This window comes from Neltuma alba, unplaced genomic scaffold (genome assembly GCF_004799145.2).
Source record: "Neltuma alba isolate B1F8T4 unplaced genomic scaffold, ASM479914v2 tig00011483_pilon, whole genome shotgun sequence".
Lineage (NCBI taxonomy): Eukaryota > Viridiplantae > Streptophyta > Magnoliopsida > Fabales > Fabaceae > Neltuma > Neltuma alba.
Genome location: NW_021636152.1, coordinates 300632 through 322599, shown reverse-complemented (window position 1 = coordinate 322599; position 21968 = coordinate 300632). Strand labels below are relative to the sequence as shown.

Here is a 21968-nt window from a genome sequence, read left to right as displayed (position 1 = left end):
GGAATCGCGTTTGCAAAAGTAAATTTTATACTAATTGATTGTTGAAGATTAAAGTCTGTAAAAATAATTACTATAATATGATTTATATTGAAATAAATGATATTATTTATATTGAGTCAATCCTCAACATTGCATTGTGGAAGAAGTTGGCGCATCTAGCTATATGAGAGAATGGCAATAATTAAAAAAAAAAAGCAAATCTGTGACGATTCTGTGACGATTCTGTGGAATGATGAGACAAATGACTTTGGTTTGGTGTGGTTAATTTATGCATGGCTTCCAAAAGCCCCTCTTCCTCCCATGTGACGCCACACGTGGTCTCCCACAGACAAAAAGAATGTGCAAACTGCTCCTAACTAATTTATATTATTCTGCCAACCTCATCCCATTATTTAAATACCGCCAGAATTTTATTTTATTTTATATAAAAATTCTTCAAACTGTTCAAAGCCCTGCTATAACTATTAAATATCTACACTAGCTACCGCTCCTCCATCTTGCTGGCACACAATCTCAACCAAATCCAGCATCTAAATTTCCCCTATTTGTCATAATTAATTAAAATCGATCACAAGTGGGAGTGTTTTGTTTGTTTTTTCAAGGCACACGTGGCAGAATTGATGATGATGATTAAAATTATTGGACGGTGATGATGACGGAGGGAGTGAGATTCGGGGGACGGGAGGAAGGGCAGGGAATCATGATTGCTGGCGTTTGTGTGTAAAGCGAGCAAACTGGTGCTTTTGACCATTGACCGGGAGGCACGTGCACCGCATCCTCTTTTCGTTCAAATTGCAGAGACGATGATTTCGGCGACGCACGTGCACTCCCTCCTCCCCCGACATGTTTTAACATAATGATCCTCTCGATGTTCTATCTCCTTTATTTTATCCAACTCCCCTATCTTCTGCCCCCTCTTTTTTTTTTTTTTTTAATTCTCCTCTCAGTGAATCCTTTGCCTTATGCTACTATTTTCCCCAGCTTTTCAGATATTAAAATTTTTAGAAATTTTATCTTCAATCCCCACAAATCTTATGACTTACCATTTCCGTACTTATTACTCTTCTGGTGTTTAATATAAAATCTAATTATTGAGTTAACTTTGATTTTAAATATAAGATCTCTTTTTATATTTATCAATTTTCTCTAAATTACTTCTATGGATACTCCGTCAACTATAATCAAGTAGAAGAAAAAAGATGGGGTATTAAGAAAAATGATTATGGTATTTTAGAAAAAACGTGTCACATTTCTTATAATTAACTAATTTACCTAACTTCCTTAATCTAATCAAATTAATTAAATGGGTTTTATATTAAGGATTGTGGGAGTATAAATATTTTTTAACCAAGTATAAATCACTTAAACGATTATTAATGAATTTTACTCCAGGAAAAAAATAAAAAAAGTAAAAAAAAATGTATAATGTAATCTTTTAATTCAAATTTTTTAATAAAAATAAGCTTAAATTTTTTTATTAATTTAACTGGATTGGTTTGCTCCTTGCTATTTGGCCTCTGTAATAAAATAATCCTATGCTTCTAGTCTAGTTTCATCCCGAACCCTGTACTAATATAAAAGCATTGGGAGATATGTAATGATATTCAGAAGACGACAAAATAAGGAAAAATAATTGAAATTGATCACATTGAATGAAATAATAGTGGTTAATTAAGAAGGAAATGAACAAGATTTACGTTATTCGTGTGAGGGGTCCCCCACTCAGCACGTGACGTTCCGGAACTATAATGTGAATCCAATGCTTTTTACCACGGTGAGTGAAAAAAGGTGTGGTGAGTTAGGTACGATCACAGAGTTGAAATTTGATTATAATATTGACACCGTCATTAGCGTGGCTTTCATTAACAAATTATTAATATTTTCCAATACTTATCATCAACAGTGAACAAAATATGTGAAAATTTATTTTTGAGGATGTGAGATTACATTTCTGTTTCACAAACTGACGGAGTGATCAAAGTTTGCTTGGGCCTGGGCTTCTTCATAAAGCCAAGCCCAGGCCCAGGAAGGTTAAATCATCGGACCATCTTAAATAAATCCTAAATTTCCAATCTGTGTGTCGCGTAAAGCTTGAGGCTCCCAGAGGAAAAGGAAAAAAAAAATCGTACTGTGGACAACCTTGAGCGTATGGATATTTGATTTTTTTCAATCGAATCCATTTTTTTATACATAAAAGTTTAGGTGAATTAGATTTTAGAAATTCATCAGGGCCATGCATCCAAGCTCGAAAAAATACTCATAAAATTTGGTTGGGCCTGGACTTGTTCATTTGAGCTAAGCAGAAGCAAAGCTATGTGATAGTGAAATAGCGACTGGATCTGGATCCAGGCAAACGAACTCGTATGCTTGGGAACGAGTCTCATTTTCTTTGAAGAGTGAGCCCAACTTAGAATTGAGCACTGCAATTTCTTAATCTCCTTGAACTATTTTATTAAATATTTTTTTATTATTGCTTCAAATTATCATGGTTAAAATTTAAACAATTTAATCCAATTTTATTATTTTTTATTAAGAAAAAGAAGTAGAATAACTCGTTAAGAATCAGAAAAGTATTCACTTGTCTAACGCTTGAGCATCACATTTGCTGCAACACCTTTTTTTCCCCTCCCTCTTTTGCCACCTTCTCGTGATTGTTCCCAGTACCAATAACCGCAGCGATATATTAATTGTTGTGGATTAAAATGTACAAGAACAATGGTTCTATAAAGAATTTCTTTTGAAATGGCAAATTGAGATATGTGAAAGCAGCGTTTGTGATTTTACAGGCTATTACTAATTAGTAGTGTAGGTGTACCTATGAATCATGTCCCCTTTCTTCATCAGCTGCAATATCTTCTAAAAGCTCCTAGCTCGGGCTACTTCTTCCATATACTTTCCTCCGAAACAAGAATTTGTGCTCGACTAAAGAGATGAAAAATTAATAGACAGATTCAATGAATGATCTTTTCCAAAGGAAAGTTATCAAAGAATAGCCCAATGCAGAGAGAGAACCATGATTCAAACTCCCAAACATTTTGCCCGGCAACAACACCAGCCAACTTTTTTTGGCAGTGAATATTCAGAAGGCGAGGATGGATCGGCAGATAAGTCTTCGGCTCGAGACCAAACGTAGACTCCTCGTTCTTGTCGACTGCCAGGCACAGTGTTATCCAGTATGAATGCCACCAAGAGTGTAACCACCATGTTCATGGACAAGAGAGCATTGACCGCAAAATCCAGCTGAAGCATTTTGGACCAAAGACAATGATATGTCAGCTCATGTTTATCACAAGAAAAAAAAAAGGCCATAGTTTTGTGCGCGAAAAAACTTGGAAAACTTATATATATATATATATATATCAGTTTTTGTAGGCCATAGATATTTGTTATCAGCTTTGATCAGGAAGAAAACAGCACAGATATCAGAAACATTACCACCAATATTTTAAATATGATTTGCCTACGACATGTTCACATGCTCTGGTCATTATTAATTTGGTTTACAAACTTTCTTTCGATCAAGTCCATCTAACTAAGAATCTCTCTGAACGAAAGGTGACTTGCCTGTTCAAGGCCAGTGTTGAATGGTCCACTTGATGCTGCAGCGTAAGGAATCAGATAGCTTGGCAGTATTAGAGCGGTAACAGGCTGGTATTGTTGGAAGTAAGCAGGGACAGATAGGCCAAGGAACAATGAAACTCCAACTATTGTTATGTTCCTGAAGCTGCTTGACTGACCATATTGTAAAGTGGAGAGGCCCAATGCTGCAGTAAGGGCCCACATGAAGCATAGTACAGAGGCAGCCAAGGCCAGTGGAATGGAAGCAAGAAGAGCACCCACTTTTCCTACAAAATACGTTAAAGGTATATATAACAATTCAGATTCACAAATTGGAAAACTTCAACTGTATAAGAAAAATATCTATACTTCAAAAGGTGTCAGATCAAGTCAGCTGATATAATGCTTTAAACAAGCTTGAACAGCATTAGAAGATCAGTTACTGAATTTTAGATCATAACAATTCATGAACCTTCCCAGCTTAAAACCTAAGAGACGAAATAGTCAACTATATGGCATCAGACCAATGGGTCTGGAATTTGTCAATTTGAACCTTTTTTTTCTCTGCCCAATATAAGATAAGGGCGGGCATGTGTTTTGGGTGAAGAGGCAATAGCTTTCATTGAGCTTTGAGACTGAAATGGTCCTTTACAATTATAAACTAAAATCAAGTTCAAATACATGAAAGTTAAATTACAGCACACCCTGAGATCCCCACTAACCAGCATGCAGCAAGAAAGAGTAATGAAAACTTGGTATGAAGTTGTTTAAGAATTTCAACATCAAATCAGGCCAGTCGCCAAACTTTGAGGCTTTACCTAAAAATGAGAATAGGATCAATAAAGCTGCCCCAAGCTCCACTACCTTTCGATTTGCCACCTTTGTTATATCAATTGTGTGCATATTTTCTGTCAAAGTTGTTGACCCTGTACCTGTACCCCAAATGCCAGCCAATATGCTGCAGAAGCCCTCCACTGCAATTCCTCGACCCACAACTCCTGGAGTTGGAGCCCTTGAATTAACTCTTAAAGATGCAGTATGATAGGTTCCAACCTGGAATATGAACTAACCAATTCATTTCCAGTTCCAGTTCACATATTGTCCTCCATTCTTCATGTAGACATATTATTAACATTTTATAAAAGAAAGGGTTTTTGCAGCTTTGATTATGAAACTTAGACGGTGATTGAATTTGCTTAATCTCATTTCAAGAATGTCTGTCATATAAATTCCAACGCGCCCTTACATGCATTTCAAGAAAGTCTGTTATATTTAGAGGGTGATTGAATTTGCTTAATCTCATCATATAAATAAGATTGTTCATTCGAGAGTTAAAGAAGAAAACAACTTGAATATTCATAAAGCTTTAGCTACCTCATTACGAATTTCTAGTTCCAAAGCATATCATAAATTGCACTTGAAAGCAATGATTTAATTAAAATACTTACTGAATCCACAGAGGCAACCAGTGACACTATGATCATGATTATGGAGGTCCTAAAATGGAAAATAGGGATACCCCACTGTAAAGGGTAAGGGAATCTGACCCATGCAGCAGTTGACAGTGCATTGGAAACATCAGTCCTGCAGTACTTCATTGTATAAGCATGCCTTCTACATGCATCATTCAGAATGTTAGAACTTGGTATATTAGGACTACATCCTTTGTAATTATATGCTCCCCCAGCTGTTAAAAATGATGCATATATCCAAATTATTGTGACACTAAGCGGAACCTGCAGATATTAAAGCATGTAAACATAACCCTGCAGGTCAACTAAATAATTTCAAAAACATATCCTTGCAATTTAGGATACTTACAGCATAAATTCGAAATATGTGATGTCCGAAGATAGATATTCCTCGAAGATACTACGAAGAGAGAGAGGGCGAAAAAAAAAAAAAAAACAGCAGTATGAGTTCCTGGGTACTGCTGAAATGAATTGAAAATAAATTAAAAACGGCCAGTTTACAGAAGACAATCTCTAACTAGCGGTGATCATGGGCTGAGACAGGTGCTGTTCAGCTCAATTCAAGTCTAATACCAGGTCAGTTGGCTCGGCCATCCATAAATGACTTCCAAAGTTTCATACATGTTTTTGTAAGAATTACATTTTGCCCTGGAAAAAAATCTTCATATTTTTTTTTTCCACAAAAATAATAGCCTTGGATTGAATTGGGTCAAATGGGACAACATATATTCCCCTTCTTTGGGTTGAGTCCAACCTGGTCTGTCTGACCAACACTGTCCCACCAAGTTGAATGGTACCCTTACGCTAAGAAAGAAGCAGTAATTTGCTGCTGTTTAGGAGTTTTCAAATCCAAATACTTGGGGAAGGACTCACCAGAGTGAAAATTAGAACCAATGCTATGAGCGGAATGCTGATTTCAATGCAATTACCAGCTTGAGGAAAGCCGTAGCTGAAGAATGCTAAACCTACAGCAGCAACAGTTGGGGCAACAACAATTGGGTTGATTAACCTACAAAAATATTGTCGCGAAATTTCAAGAAATTAGCGCATTAGATTTCTTGAGCCGCTTAGAAATTTATTTCAACAAAGTAATAAAAGTTCGATATATATCATGGACTTCATCGAAATGTGTTCCTCATGGAATATGTGCTTTACCATTTTCTTTTCTAAATTATTCAATTTTTTTTTTGGATATGCGACCCATGTTTCTTGACTTTTCAAAGAGTCATGCAAGAAACAAGGAAGGGTAAGGCATGACTCGTTCTTCTGTTGCTGCTCACTTTTATTTTTGCTTTATTTGACCCAAAAACCGGATATAGAAAAAATGACAAATATTTACATGATTTAACAAATTTGATGCGGTGTAAATTTGGTAAAGCTAAAGCACACGTAATTTCTATTATCTGAATTTCAGTTCACCTAGTAAATCTCATGGCAAAAAGGAAGGTAACGAACTAGAGAAATTTAGTAAATTAAACGTGGAAGACGAAATATATTTCTTTCACACCAGAGATTTACTGAGCTCTAATGAACACAACAAAAATATCACTTAAAAAATTGTAATGCACCCTTACCTAAGCAAAAGAGACATTAAGCCACTAAATCCCAGGATGCATTGGAATATTGAACCAACAATTATAGCTCCTTGGAGTTCCCTCATTATGTGCCTAAATTTCTGTAGTTGGATCAAGCATTCATCAATATGGAAGTAGGGAATAGCTCAGAACCGGAGGAAAAACAAAAAGCAAGGGTTAAATGGGATTTGAAGACAATTTCTTTCATTCTGTCACCAAAAACCAACGAGGCAGTAAGCTTTTCCGAAGAATCCAAAAAAGATGCATAGATGCAGATAGAATGAAGAAGGGCAATTTATTTGGTTACTCCTAAGATATATAAGTTTGAGCATTAAACAAATACAAAGGAAATCTTTGAGTTCTAACAATTGCTTCTGAAGTAAGAATTAGCATTTTGCTACCACTGAACTTACATGTTCGGTGAGATTTCGATATTCTTGAGCATTTATGATCACTAATGCTGGTGCCAGATATACGAATGAACTCCCTTGTACTAATGGCAGTCGGGTACCAAAGTAGGAATGTAGTATTGTTGTGATGCCAGAAACAAACAACATAGTAGAAATTACCGTAGCAGTATCCTTCTGTCACCATTGAGTCAAAAGATAATGTATAAGAATATAGAGAACCATCAAGTTCCTTAGACCACAATAAACATCACACAATTTACAACGCTGAATGCTTACATCTGTTCCCCCCATGGCTGGTACCATGATTAGTGGAATAAATATAAGTGACCCTGCCAATGACAAATAGTGCTGCAAGCCATAATAGATAAGGAGAACTGCAAAGAAAGATTGATAACTATGAGACAGTAATTAAATTAAACAAATAATTGTTAAAGAAAGGGTTGCCTTCACAAAGCCCTTAAAACATGACGAATGACCAGATATGTGTTTTATTTCTTTTTGCATTTTTACCCTGAATTCATTTTAGACAAGCCGAAGAATTCTGAACAGTGGTCATTTGACACTACTTGAATGGGACATGATGTAATGGGAAGACACGAAATTTAGTTGCTTTCTGAAGATGTAGAATCACGCAGTTAAAAGATTATTATAAAAACCGAAAAAAAAAAAAGAATAGATAATGATATCCTGAATAGAACCCGCATTACTAGACCATAAGACATTGGCTTCTACATATCCCTTCAGCTTTACTACACTCCGGATGGAACTAATCCAAAATTGTCGTTCAACTTAATTGATAATAACGGATAAGAACCAAGTGAGGTGAGCATGTACTCAATATTCGTAATGGATAATAATGGATGAGTTTTTAACTAACCAAACCCCGGATTTTCTCTTAGCCCGCACTTCAAGCCCGGCGGTCGCTGCCACCCTCCCCCTTCACCAGGTCCCTCCCCCTCCGGATACATGTTGACTTTGACATCTCCTTCGGCCATATCTTCCTCCTCCTTCTTCACCTCCGGTACTGGAGCAACCGTGGACGTTCCGTGACCATTGCTCTCTCTATTCACAACTCCATTAGCATTACCATTCCCTCCGAAAGGATGTTTCTTCTGGTTTTCAATTCCCAAATTGAGAGCTCTCTCATTATCCGCTCTTGTTGCCGCATCACGCGTCGACCCATTTTCTGGTTGGATCTCATTCCCTCGATCTCGTCTCGTCCTTCCCAGAATTGGATCTATCTCTATCTTCGGGGAAGTCCCTCCTTTTTTCTGCTCATGATTCCTTTCCAGATTCAACCCAACACCATCGAACTTTTCACTGGCACTAGTACCTGCTTCCCCCGAGTAATCGGAGACAAATCCAGTCCTCTTCGCCCAAGAGCGCAGCTCTCTCGGGTTGTGGTCGGTTTTTGGCACAAAAGGCTCCACTCTTGCAGGTACAGGATTATGTCTCTTGCCATTCCTCAGTGTCAAGCCTTCGTCAAATTCTGAGCTTGACCCAGTTTCCATTTAATCCTTCCAATACAGTGGAAAGAAGAAAGATGAAATCTTACAGAAAGTAGGAACCAGAGGATCCAATTCAAATTACAGTGAAGAATGAAGATACTAAGTGCAGAAAGAGAGAGAAGAAACTAAGCTCAGCCATAGTGAAGTGGCAAATAACATGAGAACAGGAAATTGAATGAACTGTTCCGTGCAATGATTAACAGTGAGTGTGGAGGGAGGAAGAGTGGCATGGAGGCTTCACTTCGCTCCCGAGTTGCTCTCAAACGGAGCTTTCAAGTTTCAAGTGGTGACTGTGAAATTACCGAAACATCCTTCGTGGCCGTTGGCGACGCTGAGGGAAACCTTGTTTTTTAGTTTACGGTCGCCCTTTTTAGGAATCAAACAACTCATTCTTGAGTTATTGCATTTGATTTATCTCATTTTTCTATTCTGTTACTTTATGGTGGGAAACCACCGCTTTGCTTCTCTTTCCTTCAATGTCAAGTTTCATCTCTTTTTCATAAAGGAGTTTTCTAAACCCCCCGAGCTGTGAGTTACAGTGAAATGGAGGTGGTTAGCTAGTGACAAAGATGACGAAGAAGTGGACATATATTGCAAGCTATTTCCTCTTCATTCACAAAAAATAAAAAAAAATACAAACAAATAAATTCACATCTTTTGAATTTATATTAGTTTTACGAAAACAAAATTACTGTATTATATTTGTTAGACGTTTGAGCGGAGATTTTCCTCTTAATATATACATGCATGAGTGTGTAAACTTTAAATTATAAGCTTTGCGTATTGACCAAATTTCATCTTTTTTCAATGAGGAAAGCTTCGTCTTATTTTGCCCTAATTAAGACCCTTCTTCTATTTGTAAAATTTACATTTTCCTCAAATCCTTAACTTTGTTATGAATGTTTTTTTAATAAGATTCTTAAATAATTATTGATAATTTAAATTTAAATATATTAAAACAAGATAAAATCAATAATCTACCCCTCAAAATCGCCAATAGTTCAATCGACCCCTCAAAAAATACAATTGATAAATATTTGATAAATAAATATACCAAATAAACTCAAAAAAATAATTAAAAAAATGTGCAAGATAACTGATTTACATATTCCTTTTGGTTTATGTTCGCTCTTAATTTCTTGTACGCATAATAGAAGCCATTCGTCAATTCACTCAGATAAGGCATTTTTGGTAGTCACATAAGAATGATTGATTCTGTGGACTTTGAGTTTAAGAAGATAAGATTGTTTCAGTGAAGTGATCCCCCAACAGAAAAGCCAAGCGTTTTTAATTTTAATTTATTTTACTTGCACGTCTTCAAGCATCAACTAAAAGGTGTGAAAATTTATTTTAACCAACTTATTATTTATCATATCATACTATTTCTCCCATATTATCCATTCGTGCTGGCAACTCATAGTTCATCATTTGGTCCTTTTTTAACAATTTTCCGTGTTACGGTTTAGGCGCGTGGCTCCTTTTTTTTTTTTTTTTTTCGTGTTAAAAGGCGAGTGATTTAATTATGGTGGGTTCAGCTCTGAAGATAGTCCCCATCATTCTAATTTTAATTTTAGAATATAGATTCGATTTATTAATTACATTCTTCATTCTTACGCCATTATTATTAAAGGCTACAGAAAAGTGACGAGGATGTCGGAAAGGGCAGGGAATGAAAAGGAGAATAATTTGAGTAGCTTAAATAAATTAGTTAATTGTAATATGACATAATTCTTTTAAAATGCTTCCACATAATATTAGTTTATCTATTAGTTAGATAAATTAATTTGAAAAATAATAATAAATTTAAAAAATAAATTAAATTGAAATATTATATTTAAAATCAAATCTAACTCCAATTAACTATAATAGAGATAGGTGCTGGTAGATTGATAAGAATAATATATCTCCATTAACATTTAGTACCAGAAGTTGTCAAAACGAAAGGTTGGAATTAGGTTTATCCCTCCCCCATGTGAACCATCTATTATTAAATATGAAGATTAATATGTAATTAATCTCATAATTAAATATATTAAACTTGCATGCATCACCGATAGCATTTTTTCCCCAATAACTTTTTATTGACTTTAAAGATAAGCATGGTTTAGCTTTAATTCGTTTCTCAGAAAAAGTTTCAGCCATCTTTGCTTTTTCAAAAAAATTTTATATCACAACTATGCTCTTATTTATATCTGTCTCAAATACGTGAACAATGCAGATTGCAGACGCGTTGATCTTGAGATATAAACAAAATTCTTTTTTTTTAAAAAAAAAATTTCCTTTTCTATTCGCATCTACATCATATCATTTCACATATATTTATTTAATAAATATAAAAATTCAAAATTCAAAACCATTCGAAACTCAAGCCCCTCGCTGCCTACAATAATGTATTCATATTCTTCAACATGATTATGGGTTTTGTTCTTATAAAACCCATCATGTTTTACAAATTCTACAGTAACAGTAATGTTCCAAAACAGTACTCCCTCCGTTCCTTATTATAAGAAACATTTGATGTTTATAGCATGTTCCTAAATATAAGAGACACTTAAAAGTTGTCTCTACTTTTTTATGTTGATTTCCTATTTTACCCATATTTATTGTCTCCAACTTACACTCTCTCTCCTTTCCACTTCTCTTTCTTTTAAGAATTTACTATTATTCTCTCTCATGCTCTCTTTCCTTATTAATGAGGGCATTTTTGGAAAAAAATTATACTTTTTACACATTAATTGTTCTTAACTAATTTTAACTGTTTTTTGATCAACGTAATTCGGTTATTCGCCTTTTATAATAAGGAACGGAGAGAGTAATGTGTTCCAAAGCTGATAAGATAAGCACCAGGCCAACAAGCAAACCTAAATGAAGCAATTTGATGTTCTTTGGTCATGACTTAATCACGCAACTCCCCGAGTAAAATTGTCGGTTGTCGGTTCTTGCTCTTATTTACACTTTCAGTTTTTCTTTATATATGTGTGTGTAATACTACTTCCGGTTCTAATTATAAGAGCCAGTTGACTAATTTGAAGAGATTAAGGAAGTAAGTTGAGTTGGTTATTTGTTATAAATAGGTGTTGTCTTTCTTAAAATATATTTACTGATCAAGTGTATTGACTAGAACTCTTATTATTAGAAAGGCTACTTTAAAAAAAAATGTATAAATATGAGAAACAAAGTGGATTGGAGTCTTATATTTAGGACCAAAATAAAAATCAAATAGGGTCTTATATTAAGGACCGGAGGTAGTATTAAAATTAATCTTAATAATTTTTAATTAAGATTATTTTTATTGAATAGATATTTGTGATTTATGTTGTCAGCAAACTGCTTTAATTTAATTACTATTAGATTAATTTTTTAGGATGAAATATATTCCTTCCTTTTTTTAATGTTAATGTGTTCATGTTTTGGAGTGAAAACATATCCTCATGTGTCATTATTGCTTTTCCATGTAGTTTGAAGTGAATTTCACGAATCGGATAAAATATATATATATATATATATATAAAATAAGAAATAATGACACGCACTAAGAGAGGCATCATTCTCCAATGAATATAGACAAATCGTCATCATTTTTCCACCGCTCAGTCAATAATTCTAATTGATGATTTTTATGTATGAAAAAACCAATGCTAATTATGAGCATTGCCACTAACCATCTATGCATACACAGCTTTTACAACTCCTAATCACCACTTCAGTAGCTCACATTCTCATTTTAAGGCCAAAAAAATCAGTCTCGAAGATTAATGAAAATGGAAGTAATGTAACAATAGCAACATATTTTTCAAAAGCAAGTGTTTGCATTTGGCTCCGAGCTTGATATAATTGTTATTTTAAGCATGATTTTGTCAAATAAGTTATGGTGTATATATCAAAAACAGGCTTAAGTATGTTATGCTATGCATGAACTATTTTCTATATATTTGAACTTTGAAGCATTATTAAGATTCTGACAGATTTTGTTGCAGAGGTGAACAGGAAAAGTGAATTAGTACTGAACCCCAATAGCCGTTGAAGTAATATTCAGATCTGCTGTGACCATTAAATACGTATGATAGATTTTCTGATCACGAAGATACTACAGGTGAAAACCATCGAGCAACAAGGGGGGAAAATCAGATATTAGAGTCTTCTTCTTCCTCCATTTCTTCATTATTTCTGTCCTTTCTGGATGCTGATACTGGAGCTCAAACTTGTAAGATAGTAGCATAAAAGCTTCTTTGTAAATGAGAAGTTGCGGATTCTACTTGTATCCCCACACCCTTATCCCTCTAATTAAAAAAGGACACTGTAAAGCCATACAGTCCTTTTACCAGGGATAAAAATAGGTATACACCTCTGATCAAACACTGTGGAAGTTGTTCTTGCCTTTATCGGTGTTTGATTTCCTCAATGGCCTGGTCCAAAAGCTAATATCACTATATATTAAAGCAAAATCATATTGACCGAAGAATCCATGGGTATTCACTTCTCAGTTCGCCATAGAAAATCCTAAAATACTGGCGATGTCAAAAATCACCACCTTGCCAGTTACTCCACTTAAGCTTCTCTACAAGCACCACTTGAAATGCATAAATCACAAAAAAGCATCATCATTTTACAATACCAGAGACCAATATAGAGTGAAACACGTAAAACATGTATGAATGTTTCGGCTTATTTCACATGAAAACCCAGCTGGTCAGCCAACGAAGTTATCCAACAACCAGCGCATAAGCATTCATACAAATTTAAACCCATTATTCTCAAATATACTCACTGTGCATCCAATACAATGACCAAATTCATCAGGCAGCTAACTATTGGTTCTTGTTCATAACATTTCGCATACATACTGTATAGCATAAACTCTTCCCTGACAGAGTCTTCTTAGAAGCTTCGTGATATCAGACCAGGAATTTATAATAAGGTGCCAGCTAATCTAACATTTGCATCTGTGACCTTCCCATGTACACCCTACAAATATGACAATGAAAAACAAACAGTAGCATTTATTTTAGCGTATACAGGACAACAATCGAGTTGATACCGGTGAATTAGAACTAAAACTTATAACTGGCATGGTTCCGGGTCCTCTTTGAATATCGGAAATTGTGGCTTCAAGGTTATGCTTGAATGCAAATCCACTAGAGGGGCACATAAATATAATTTGGCATTTCGCTTGAAGGGAATACAGATTAAGGAATGAAAATGAAAATGTCACAGAAGTTATTGGAGTATCAGATACCATCTTCTCCCTTCTGTGGTGCTTACTGAAGGCAGTTAGAAAGTGCACGAAAGCATCAGAAACGGTTACGCAATTGCCAATTAAGATTATTATACGTACAGAAAAGAATTAGTAATAACAGATTAGTTGTGCAAACAAAAGTACCACAGATCAAGCTCCTCACATTAAAATCTGAACTGCATTATCATCACTCACAGAATTGGGATGTCATTTCATATGCAAATGATTTTGAAAGAGATAAAAAGCTTTTTTAGTGTCCTTTAATAGTCGAGTTACAAACTTCAAAACTCAATTTGTCAAAATAACAGCAATATCAACGTCAGCATCTCTCAATGAACTCTAAGATCCACATTCACCTAAAACACGACCCAGGATGATCAATTTCAAAGAAGAAAAAGAAACAAGGAAATTTGAAGCTCTATGAGATTGATAAAAAGTATTCTTGATTGTCATAAACAACACCACAATCGGCATTTACATTCCGGTGGACAAAAACAGAAAGAAAGAAAAAGAAGATAGGCAGTTATAGTATAGACATTATTGACAAGCGAAATCTTCTATGTTCACGATGTAGAAGACAAGAGACGTGCCACCTGTCCTTGTGTCTCCCGGAACCGGCGTTTAAGGTAATCCTCGAGGATCTCCATAACAGAGACAAATCGCTTCATTTCCTCGAGACGAAGGCTGAGCTCGGCCTCACGAGCTCTGGCACGCGCGAGACGCGCCTCCGTCTCCGCAAGCCGATCCCGAAGGTTCTCAACGACGGAAAAGTTGCGGGCGGGCAACCTGCCGGTGGTAGGGGCGTTAATGTTATCTCTGGATAAGGATCGCTGATGGCCGTAACACATGCTGACAGAGCTGGGCGCTGGATCGATCGATCAGATCAGAGTTCAGGGCCACCCCTTCGGAGGGAAGAGAGACAGAAAGACGAGTGCTCCTTTCTCACCCGGTAAACGGTCTACCGCCGAACCTGGCCCGTTGACTACAGGATACGCACAACTCTCACGGTCTAATCTAACCAAGCCAAAGCCAAACTACGCCGTAAATATGCTTTTCCCCCCTAATTTGTATTATTGAATAATGAATGCGAGGGAGAAAATCAGCTGGGATATTTAAAATCAAATTAAATATTAAATTAGCTTTTATAGTAAAAATTAGAAGTAATACTATCTCCAGTCTTTAATATAAAATCTCGTTTGACTTTTATTTTGGTCATAAATATAAAACCCCAATCCACTTTGTCTCTGATATTTATGTATTTTTTTTAAGATAGTCTTTCTAATAATGGTAGTTCTAATCAATATATTTGATTAGCAAGGATATTTTAGAAAAGATAACACTTATTTATTATAAATAATTAACTTAATTTCTTTCTTTAATCTTCTTAAATTAGTCAATTAGCTCTTATAATTAGGACCAGAGATAGTTTAATTTACTGAGATAAAAAAATATGACTGATTATTTTTATTCAATGACATTGGAATGTTATGTAATACTACCTCCGGTCCTAATTATAAGACCCAGTTGACTTATTTGAGGAGATTAAGGAAGTAAGTTAAGTTAGTTATTTGTAATAAATAAGTGTTGTCATTCCTAAAATATCCTTGCTAATTAAGTGTATTGGCAAGAACTATTATTATTAGAAGGACTATCTTGGAAAAAAATGTATAAATATAAGAGACAAAATAGATTGGGTCTTATAATTAGGACCAAACAAAAAGTCAAACAGGGTCTTATATTAAGGACCAGAGGTAGTATGTTAATTACAATCCCGATCGGAGATTGAGATTGTACGAGACATCAAACGACTTCTTACTTTGTTTCCTGGCATTCGCCCCAACTAATAGAGGTTTTGGAGTTACGGGTTGTTTTATACTTTTATCCCTGAAGGGTTGGTTGAGTAAGACATTCCCCCCGGCACGAATGCAATACCAATCCAAATCTTTCCTCCTAATGTTATGAACACCAGTAGCCCAGCTGTGGACGGGCCAAATAATGCGAGATCAGATGCTGGGGGCTCAGCCCAAGTACTTCCAAGGCGCACTACACGGGTGAGAAAGAGCACGTGGAAGTTGCGTGAGCTGGAGGGTGGCACAACAGCATAAAGGCAGTGTCAGGACGTTAGGAGTGGGTGTGCATGATTTGAAGAATCTTCTCTCTCTGGCGTCTTCTCCCTCTGGACGGACTTTTCCGTTATTTCCCTGCATGTTATGTTTTCCATTTATTGTAATTGCTTGGCAATATCAGACTGATATTTCGTGGTGATTTCAATATATACTTGTCGATTTCTGCATTTGTATCTGTCATTGTTCGGGTCATTCCAATTTGGTGCTCTCGTTGAGAGAATTTGGCAGCGTACGGAATGGCCGATAACACACGTCTGAAGGAACTGCAGAATGATATGAAAAAGATGAACGACTTTACAGAGAGTACTAAGGGGCGACTTGATCGAATAGAGGAACGGTTCGACCAAACTGATGCGAGATTTGATCAAATAGGAGGACGCTTCAATCAATTGGAGGCGATGCTACAGTCGGTAGCCAGGGCGGTGTCTGGGCTATCGACGCGTCCTGAAGCAATACCAGAAGTCTCTTTCTCGGGGACGTCAGAACAAACCGGAAACTACAACACACCGTACCATAAGACGCTGAAGTTGGATTTCCCAAGGTTCGATGGCCATGACGCACTGAACTGGATATATAGAGCTGAACAGTATTTTAAATACTTTGGTGTACCGGACCCACAACGCTTGGTGATCGCCTCTGTTCATATGGATGGTGACGTCCTTCCGTGGTACCAAATGTTAGAAAAGGTGGGACGAGTGCCTGATTGGGCAGCATTAGCGAAGGCAATCGAGCTACAGTATGGACCATCTAAGTTTGACTGTGCTAGATCACAGCTATTTAAGCTCACTCAAGCAGAGGTTAGCGGTGTACTGGAGGTGTATAACTCCAAGTTCATGACGTTGGCTAACCGAACTGAAGACATACCGGAGGCAGCGTTGCTAGACTGCTATTTAGGGGGTTTAAATCCAGACCTGAAGAGGAATGTGTTAGTCCAACGACCTACTAATGTGTTAAGTGCTATGGCTTTAGCACGATTATTCTCAGATGCCACCGGCTCAGGGATCTCTGTTCTAGTGACCGAGTCAAAATCACGACCTCACACCTCGACAAGCACCATGATGTCTCCGAAGGCCATAATACCGTATTCGGGGCCCCATACCAACGCTGCCACTTCACAGACTAGTGGAAGTAAAGCTAACCTACCGCCGTTATTGCCTAAACCGAATATACCTCCCATTAAAAGGATGACCGCGGCGGAGATGCAGGTTAGACGCGAGAAGGGCCTTTGCTACACTTGTGACGCCAAATTCTCGCCAGCTCATCGGTGCCCCAATAGACAGTTGATGATGCTTCTTCATGACGATGAGGAGGACGTTCCTGCCATAGAAGAGGTCGAGTTAAAAGAACCGGAGATGACGATACACCATTTATCTCTCCATGCTCTGAGAGGCACACAGGGGCCGGCCACTATCCGGTTTAATGGAGAAATTGAAGGAACAAAGGTGCAGATCCTGTTGGATGGGGGGAGTTCGGACAATTTCTTGCACCCCAGGATTGTGCGTCATTTAAAAATCCCCGTAGAACTGACACCAGAAGTTAAGGTTCTGGGAGGAACCGGACGCATTTTGACTAGCTCGGAATTGGTGAATGACACCCCTGTTCAAATCGATGGGCATATTTTACACATGTCCTGTTTTGTTCTTCCTGTGGCCGGAGTCGACATGGTAATTGGTGCAGATTGGTTGGAGACATTGGGCCCACATGTGGCAGACTATAGTACTTCCACCATCAAATTTCTACTGGGGGATCAGTTCATTACGTTGAAAGGATACAGAGGACCCGCTGCAAACCAAGCCCAATGTCATCATTCGATTAGATTAACTAATACAGAAGCAATTGCGGAATTGTACATGCTACACCCGGTAATGGATGAACCTCCTCTGGAAACAATACCCAGTGATATGAAGGAAGTAATAGCAAACTATAGCGATGTATTTGCAGTTCCGCATGGTCTTCCACCGGAACGGAGCCGTGAGCATAGCATTGATTTACTCCCTGGAACTAGTCCTGTGAAAGTGAGACCATACCGGTATCCAGTAAGCCAGAAAGATGAGATTGAGAGGATGGTTGAAGAATTACTATCTGAAGGATTAATTCAACCAAGCGTCAGCCCGTTTTCAGCTCCGGTCATACTGGTAAAAAAGAAAGATGGCACTTGGCGTTTCTGTGTTGACTACCGTGCGCTAAACTCAGTCACAGTGAAGGATGCCTTCCCCATGCCGACGGTCGACGAATTATTGGATGAACTCCATGGGTCTAATTTTTATTCCAAGCTGGATCTACGGTCTGGGTATCACCAAATTCTGATGAAGGCAACTGACAGAGAGAAAACAGCGTTTAGAACTCACCTCGACCTCTACGAATGGTTGGTCATGCCCTTCGGTTTAACCAATGCACCGGCCACCTTTCAGGCATTGATGAACACCATATTCCGACCATTCCTCCGTCGATTTGTTCTGATTTTTTTTTGATGATATACTCATTTATAGTGACTCTTGGGAATCACATTTAAAACATGTAGAGTTAGTCTTACAGTCTCTAGCTCAAAACCGGTTGTTCGCTAAGATGAGCAAGTGTTCCTTCGGTCGCCGTCGGATAGAATATTTGGGGCATATAATTTCACAGGTAGGGGTTGAAATGGATGAGTCAAAAATCAGGGCGGTACAGAACTGGCCTCCCCCTGCAAACATCCGGCAATTGAGAGGATTTTTGGGTCTTAGCGGTTATTACCGCAAGTTTGTCCAGCATTATGCCAAGATTGCTGGCCCATTAACAGATTTACTGAAGACTGATGCGTTTACTTGGTCCAATGAGGCCCAGCATGCATTCGATGACTTAAAGCGCGCCCTTACGACTACACCAGTCCTCGCCTTGCCGAATTTTACCAAGATGTTTGTGTTAGAGACTGATGCATCTGGTGCTGGGATTGGAGCAGTCCTAAGTCAAGATGATCATCCTGTGGCTTTCTTTTCTAAGAAACTGTCTCCTCGAATGCAAAAACAATCAGCGTATGTCCGAGAATTATATGCAATCACAGAGGCAGTGGCTAAATTTCGTCATTATCTGTTTGGTCGGCACTTCATCATTCGCACAGATCATGCGAGCTTGAAACATCTCACCGAGCAAACAATTCAAACCCCAGAACAAGAACTCAGTCTACCGAAGTTACTAGGCTATCAATTTAGTATTGAATACAAGCCTGGCTGCTCGAATCAAGCTGCAGATGCGTTATCCCGACGAACTTGCTCTGCTATCTCGCAATTGGAACACACCTTCTTGGATTCAATTCGGAGCCAGTTACCGAAGTCCACGTGGGTATCCGACTTGAAGTCGCGACTTTCGAGGCAAGCCGACGCATTATCTCACTATCATTTGAAACATCAGGAGTTGTATTGGAAGAATCGTCTTGTGATTCCACCGGATTTGCCCGATGTGATCAACCAGATATTACAAGAATTCCATGCATCCAAAGTGGGAGGGCATGCAGGGTTCTTGCGTACGTTTCATCGTATTGCTACTCTGTTCTTCTGGCCGCAGATGAGGAAAGATATTAAAATGTTTATCCGGCAATGCTTGGTGTGCCAACAAGCTAAGGCTTCCCAACTACATCCTGCCGGATTACTCAACCCACTTCCAATTCCGAATAATATCTGGGAAGACATCGCCATGGATTTTGTGGCCGGGTTACCAGTAATACGTGGATACTCTGTCATTTTGGTGGTTATCGACCGTCTCTCCAAATATGCCCATTTCATGCCATTAACGGCTCGTTATTCCAGTCAAACTGTTGCTGAGAGCTTCCTTAATAATGTGGTGAAACTCCACGGCATTCCACGCACCATTGTTTCAGATCGGGATCGTTCTTTTACGGCAGCTTTTTGGAGACATCTGATGAAATTACAGGGCACGCAATTGAACATGAGCTCAGCGTATCATCCTCAGACCGATGGTCAATCTGAGGTTCTCAACAAGTGTTTAGAGATGTATCTGCGGTGCTTTGTATTTGACTATCCACGGAATTGGTTGGCTTATCTGCCATGGGCAGAATTTTGGTATAATACGTCGTTCCATACGGCAATTGGAATGGTACCCTTTAAGGTGGTTTACGGTCGGGATCCTCCTCCGTTACTACACCATTATTCGACTGACGATACACCGTATGATGTCCATCAGCAGCTTGAACAGCGTGACCAACTGTTACGGGTCCTCAAGGTGAATTTACAGAAGGCACAGATTCGTATGAAACGTTTCGCCGATAAAAAGAGACGAGAGGTTGAATTTTCTGTCGGTGACTGGGTCCTGGTTAAACTCCAGCCATATCGCCAGCACTCTGTTCAGTTGCGCAAATTTCAGAAACTCGCTTTACAATTTTTTGGGCCCTTCGAAGTAGCTGAACGAATCGGCAAAGTTGCTTATCGACTACTGTTACCTCCTCAGTCGCGGATCCATCCGGTATTTCACGTTTCCCTCCTCAAAAAGTTTGAAGGTACTGCTAATCACGATTCGTACCTGCCTCTCCCATTAACATCCGTCCCTGAAGGACCTATTAGTCAACCAGTGAAGGTTCTCCAGTCCAGATCGGTTAAACACCACGGTCAATGGACTCCACAGTACCTGGTCTAGTGGGATAGTTCTATGTCACCTTCATGGGAATGGGGTTCTGATCTGCAACAGCTTTATCCTGATCTGAACCTTAAGGACAAGGTTCGATTTATAGAGGGGGGTAATGTTATGAACACCAGTAGCCCAGCTGTGGACGGGCCAAATAATGCGAGATCAGATGCTGGGGGCTCAGCCCAAGTACTTCCAAGGCGCACTACACGGGTGAGAAAGAGCACGTGGAAGTTGCGTGAGCTGGAGGGTAAAGGCAGTGTCAGGACATTAGGAGTGGGTGTGCATGATTTGAAGAATCTTCTCTCTCTGGCGTCTTCTCCCTCTGGACGGACTTTTCCGTTATTTCCCTGCATGTTATGTTTTCCATTTATTGTAATTGCTTGGCAATATCAGACTGATATTTCGTGGTGATTTCAATATATACTTGTCGATTTCTGCATTTGTATCTGTCATTGTTCGGGTCATTCCACCTAACTACCTACTTCCATATTATTATAAATAAACCTTCCTTTCCGGGCTAGGATTTATCCCTGAATAAATCATTTTTGACCATATTTTTTCTGTCTACAGGTATGAGTGTTCAATTTATCCTGTCTTGACCGTTTCGTCTTAGGACAAAAAAAACTTCAAGATGGGATGAAATGCGACCATCTCATAGTATTTTTTTAAAATTATTTATTAATAATAATTATTATATTAGTTAATTGAACTTTTTACGTAATATTTTTTATTTTTAAAAACCCAATAAAAAAATTATAAGATAAAAAAATTCATGCAAAAATTCTAATTTTTTTTTTTTGAAAAAAAGGGGAATGAAATGTCCTGTCTCATCCCGATCTCGAGACAAAAGTCTCGTTTTGTTCTTATTCATTAGGATGAGATGGGGATGGGTTTGTCCTCATCCTGTCACGTTTGTGAATAATTTTATTCACAGAAATTCATATATCTATCATATTTATAGAGAGTCAAATTAAGTCAAGATATTAGTTGAGCCAGATCAATTCGATGTACTAAATTTGTTTCATATATACACACATATACATAAATACATCACACATGTATATAATAGTTAGGAACCAAAATCCCAACCACTTGTTTGGGGATGAGATATAATGAAATAACTTTTTTTTCTAAAATTATATTTTCTCTTGTTTTTCCTTAAAAAAATTTTGAGGCCAGTTCCAAGTTGGATCCAACAAAGCCCAGTTTGTATTTCAGGCCGAGCAATACTTCTAGTCAAGTTTCAACTTTGGGCTTAGGCCCTGCTGTATTGAAATTAAAAAGAAAAAATCAGCACAACTTCCCTTCATTTATTAATCATATCCCCGTGACGTGAGAGGAGGTTTTAGTGGACTTGCTATTTGGCAACAAATACATTTAATTATGTGCAATTTCCTTGGCATGCGTTGACAAACGACTAGGATTTCATTTGGCGCTTCCTGTTCCTACGCTCAATGGGAATAAGACACA

The 21968-nt window shown here is 37.8% G+C and overlaps 2 protein-coding genes across 4 annotated transcripts; one reads left to right on the top strand and one right to left on the bottom strand.

Annotated features, from left to right (window-relative positions):
• Window positions 1-2705: 2705 nt before the first annotated feature.
• LOC114714006 (nucleobase-ascorbate transporter 11-like) lies at window positions 2706-8810 on the bottom strand. Of its 3 annotated transcripts, XM_028898704.1 has the most exons (11): window positions 7892-8810; window positions 7291-7388; window positions 7018-7188; window positions 6605-6705; window positions 5904-6039; window positions 5380-5430; window positions 5007-5294; window positions 4377-4611; window positions 3565-3845; window positions 3013-3240; window positions 2706-2922 (listed from the first exon to the last, which is right to left on the bottom strand). In XM_028898704.1, exons 1-10 carry the CDS (start codon window positions 8523-8525, stop codon window positions 3019-3021), a joined length of 2217 nt encoding a protein of 738 aa, XP_028754537.1. In that variant the 5' UTR covers window positions 8526-8810; the 3' UTR covers window positions 2706-2922; window positions 3013-3018. The 3 variants fall into 3 exon arrangements, with proteins under 3 accessions (XP_028754537.1, XP_028754538.1, XP_028754536.1); XM_028898705.1 differs by having other exon boundaries at window positions 2706-3240; window positions 7018-7185; XM_028898703.1 differs by having other exon boundaries at window positions 2706-3240; window positions 7892-8809.
• A 7310-nt stretch (window positions 8811-16120) lies between these two features.
• On the top strand, window positions 16121-18355 carry LOC114714022 (uncharacterized). Its single transcript, XM_028898720.1, has one exon. It carries the CDS (start codon window positions 16121-16123, stop codon window positions 18353-18355), a length of 2235 nt encoding a protein of 744 aa, XP_028754553.1.
• The last annotated feature ends 3613 nt before the right edge of the window (window positions 18356-21968 follow it).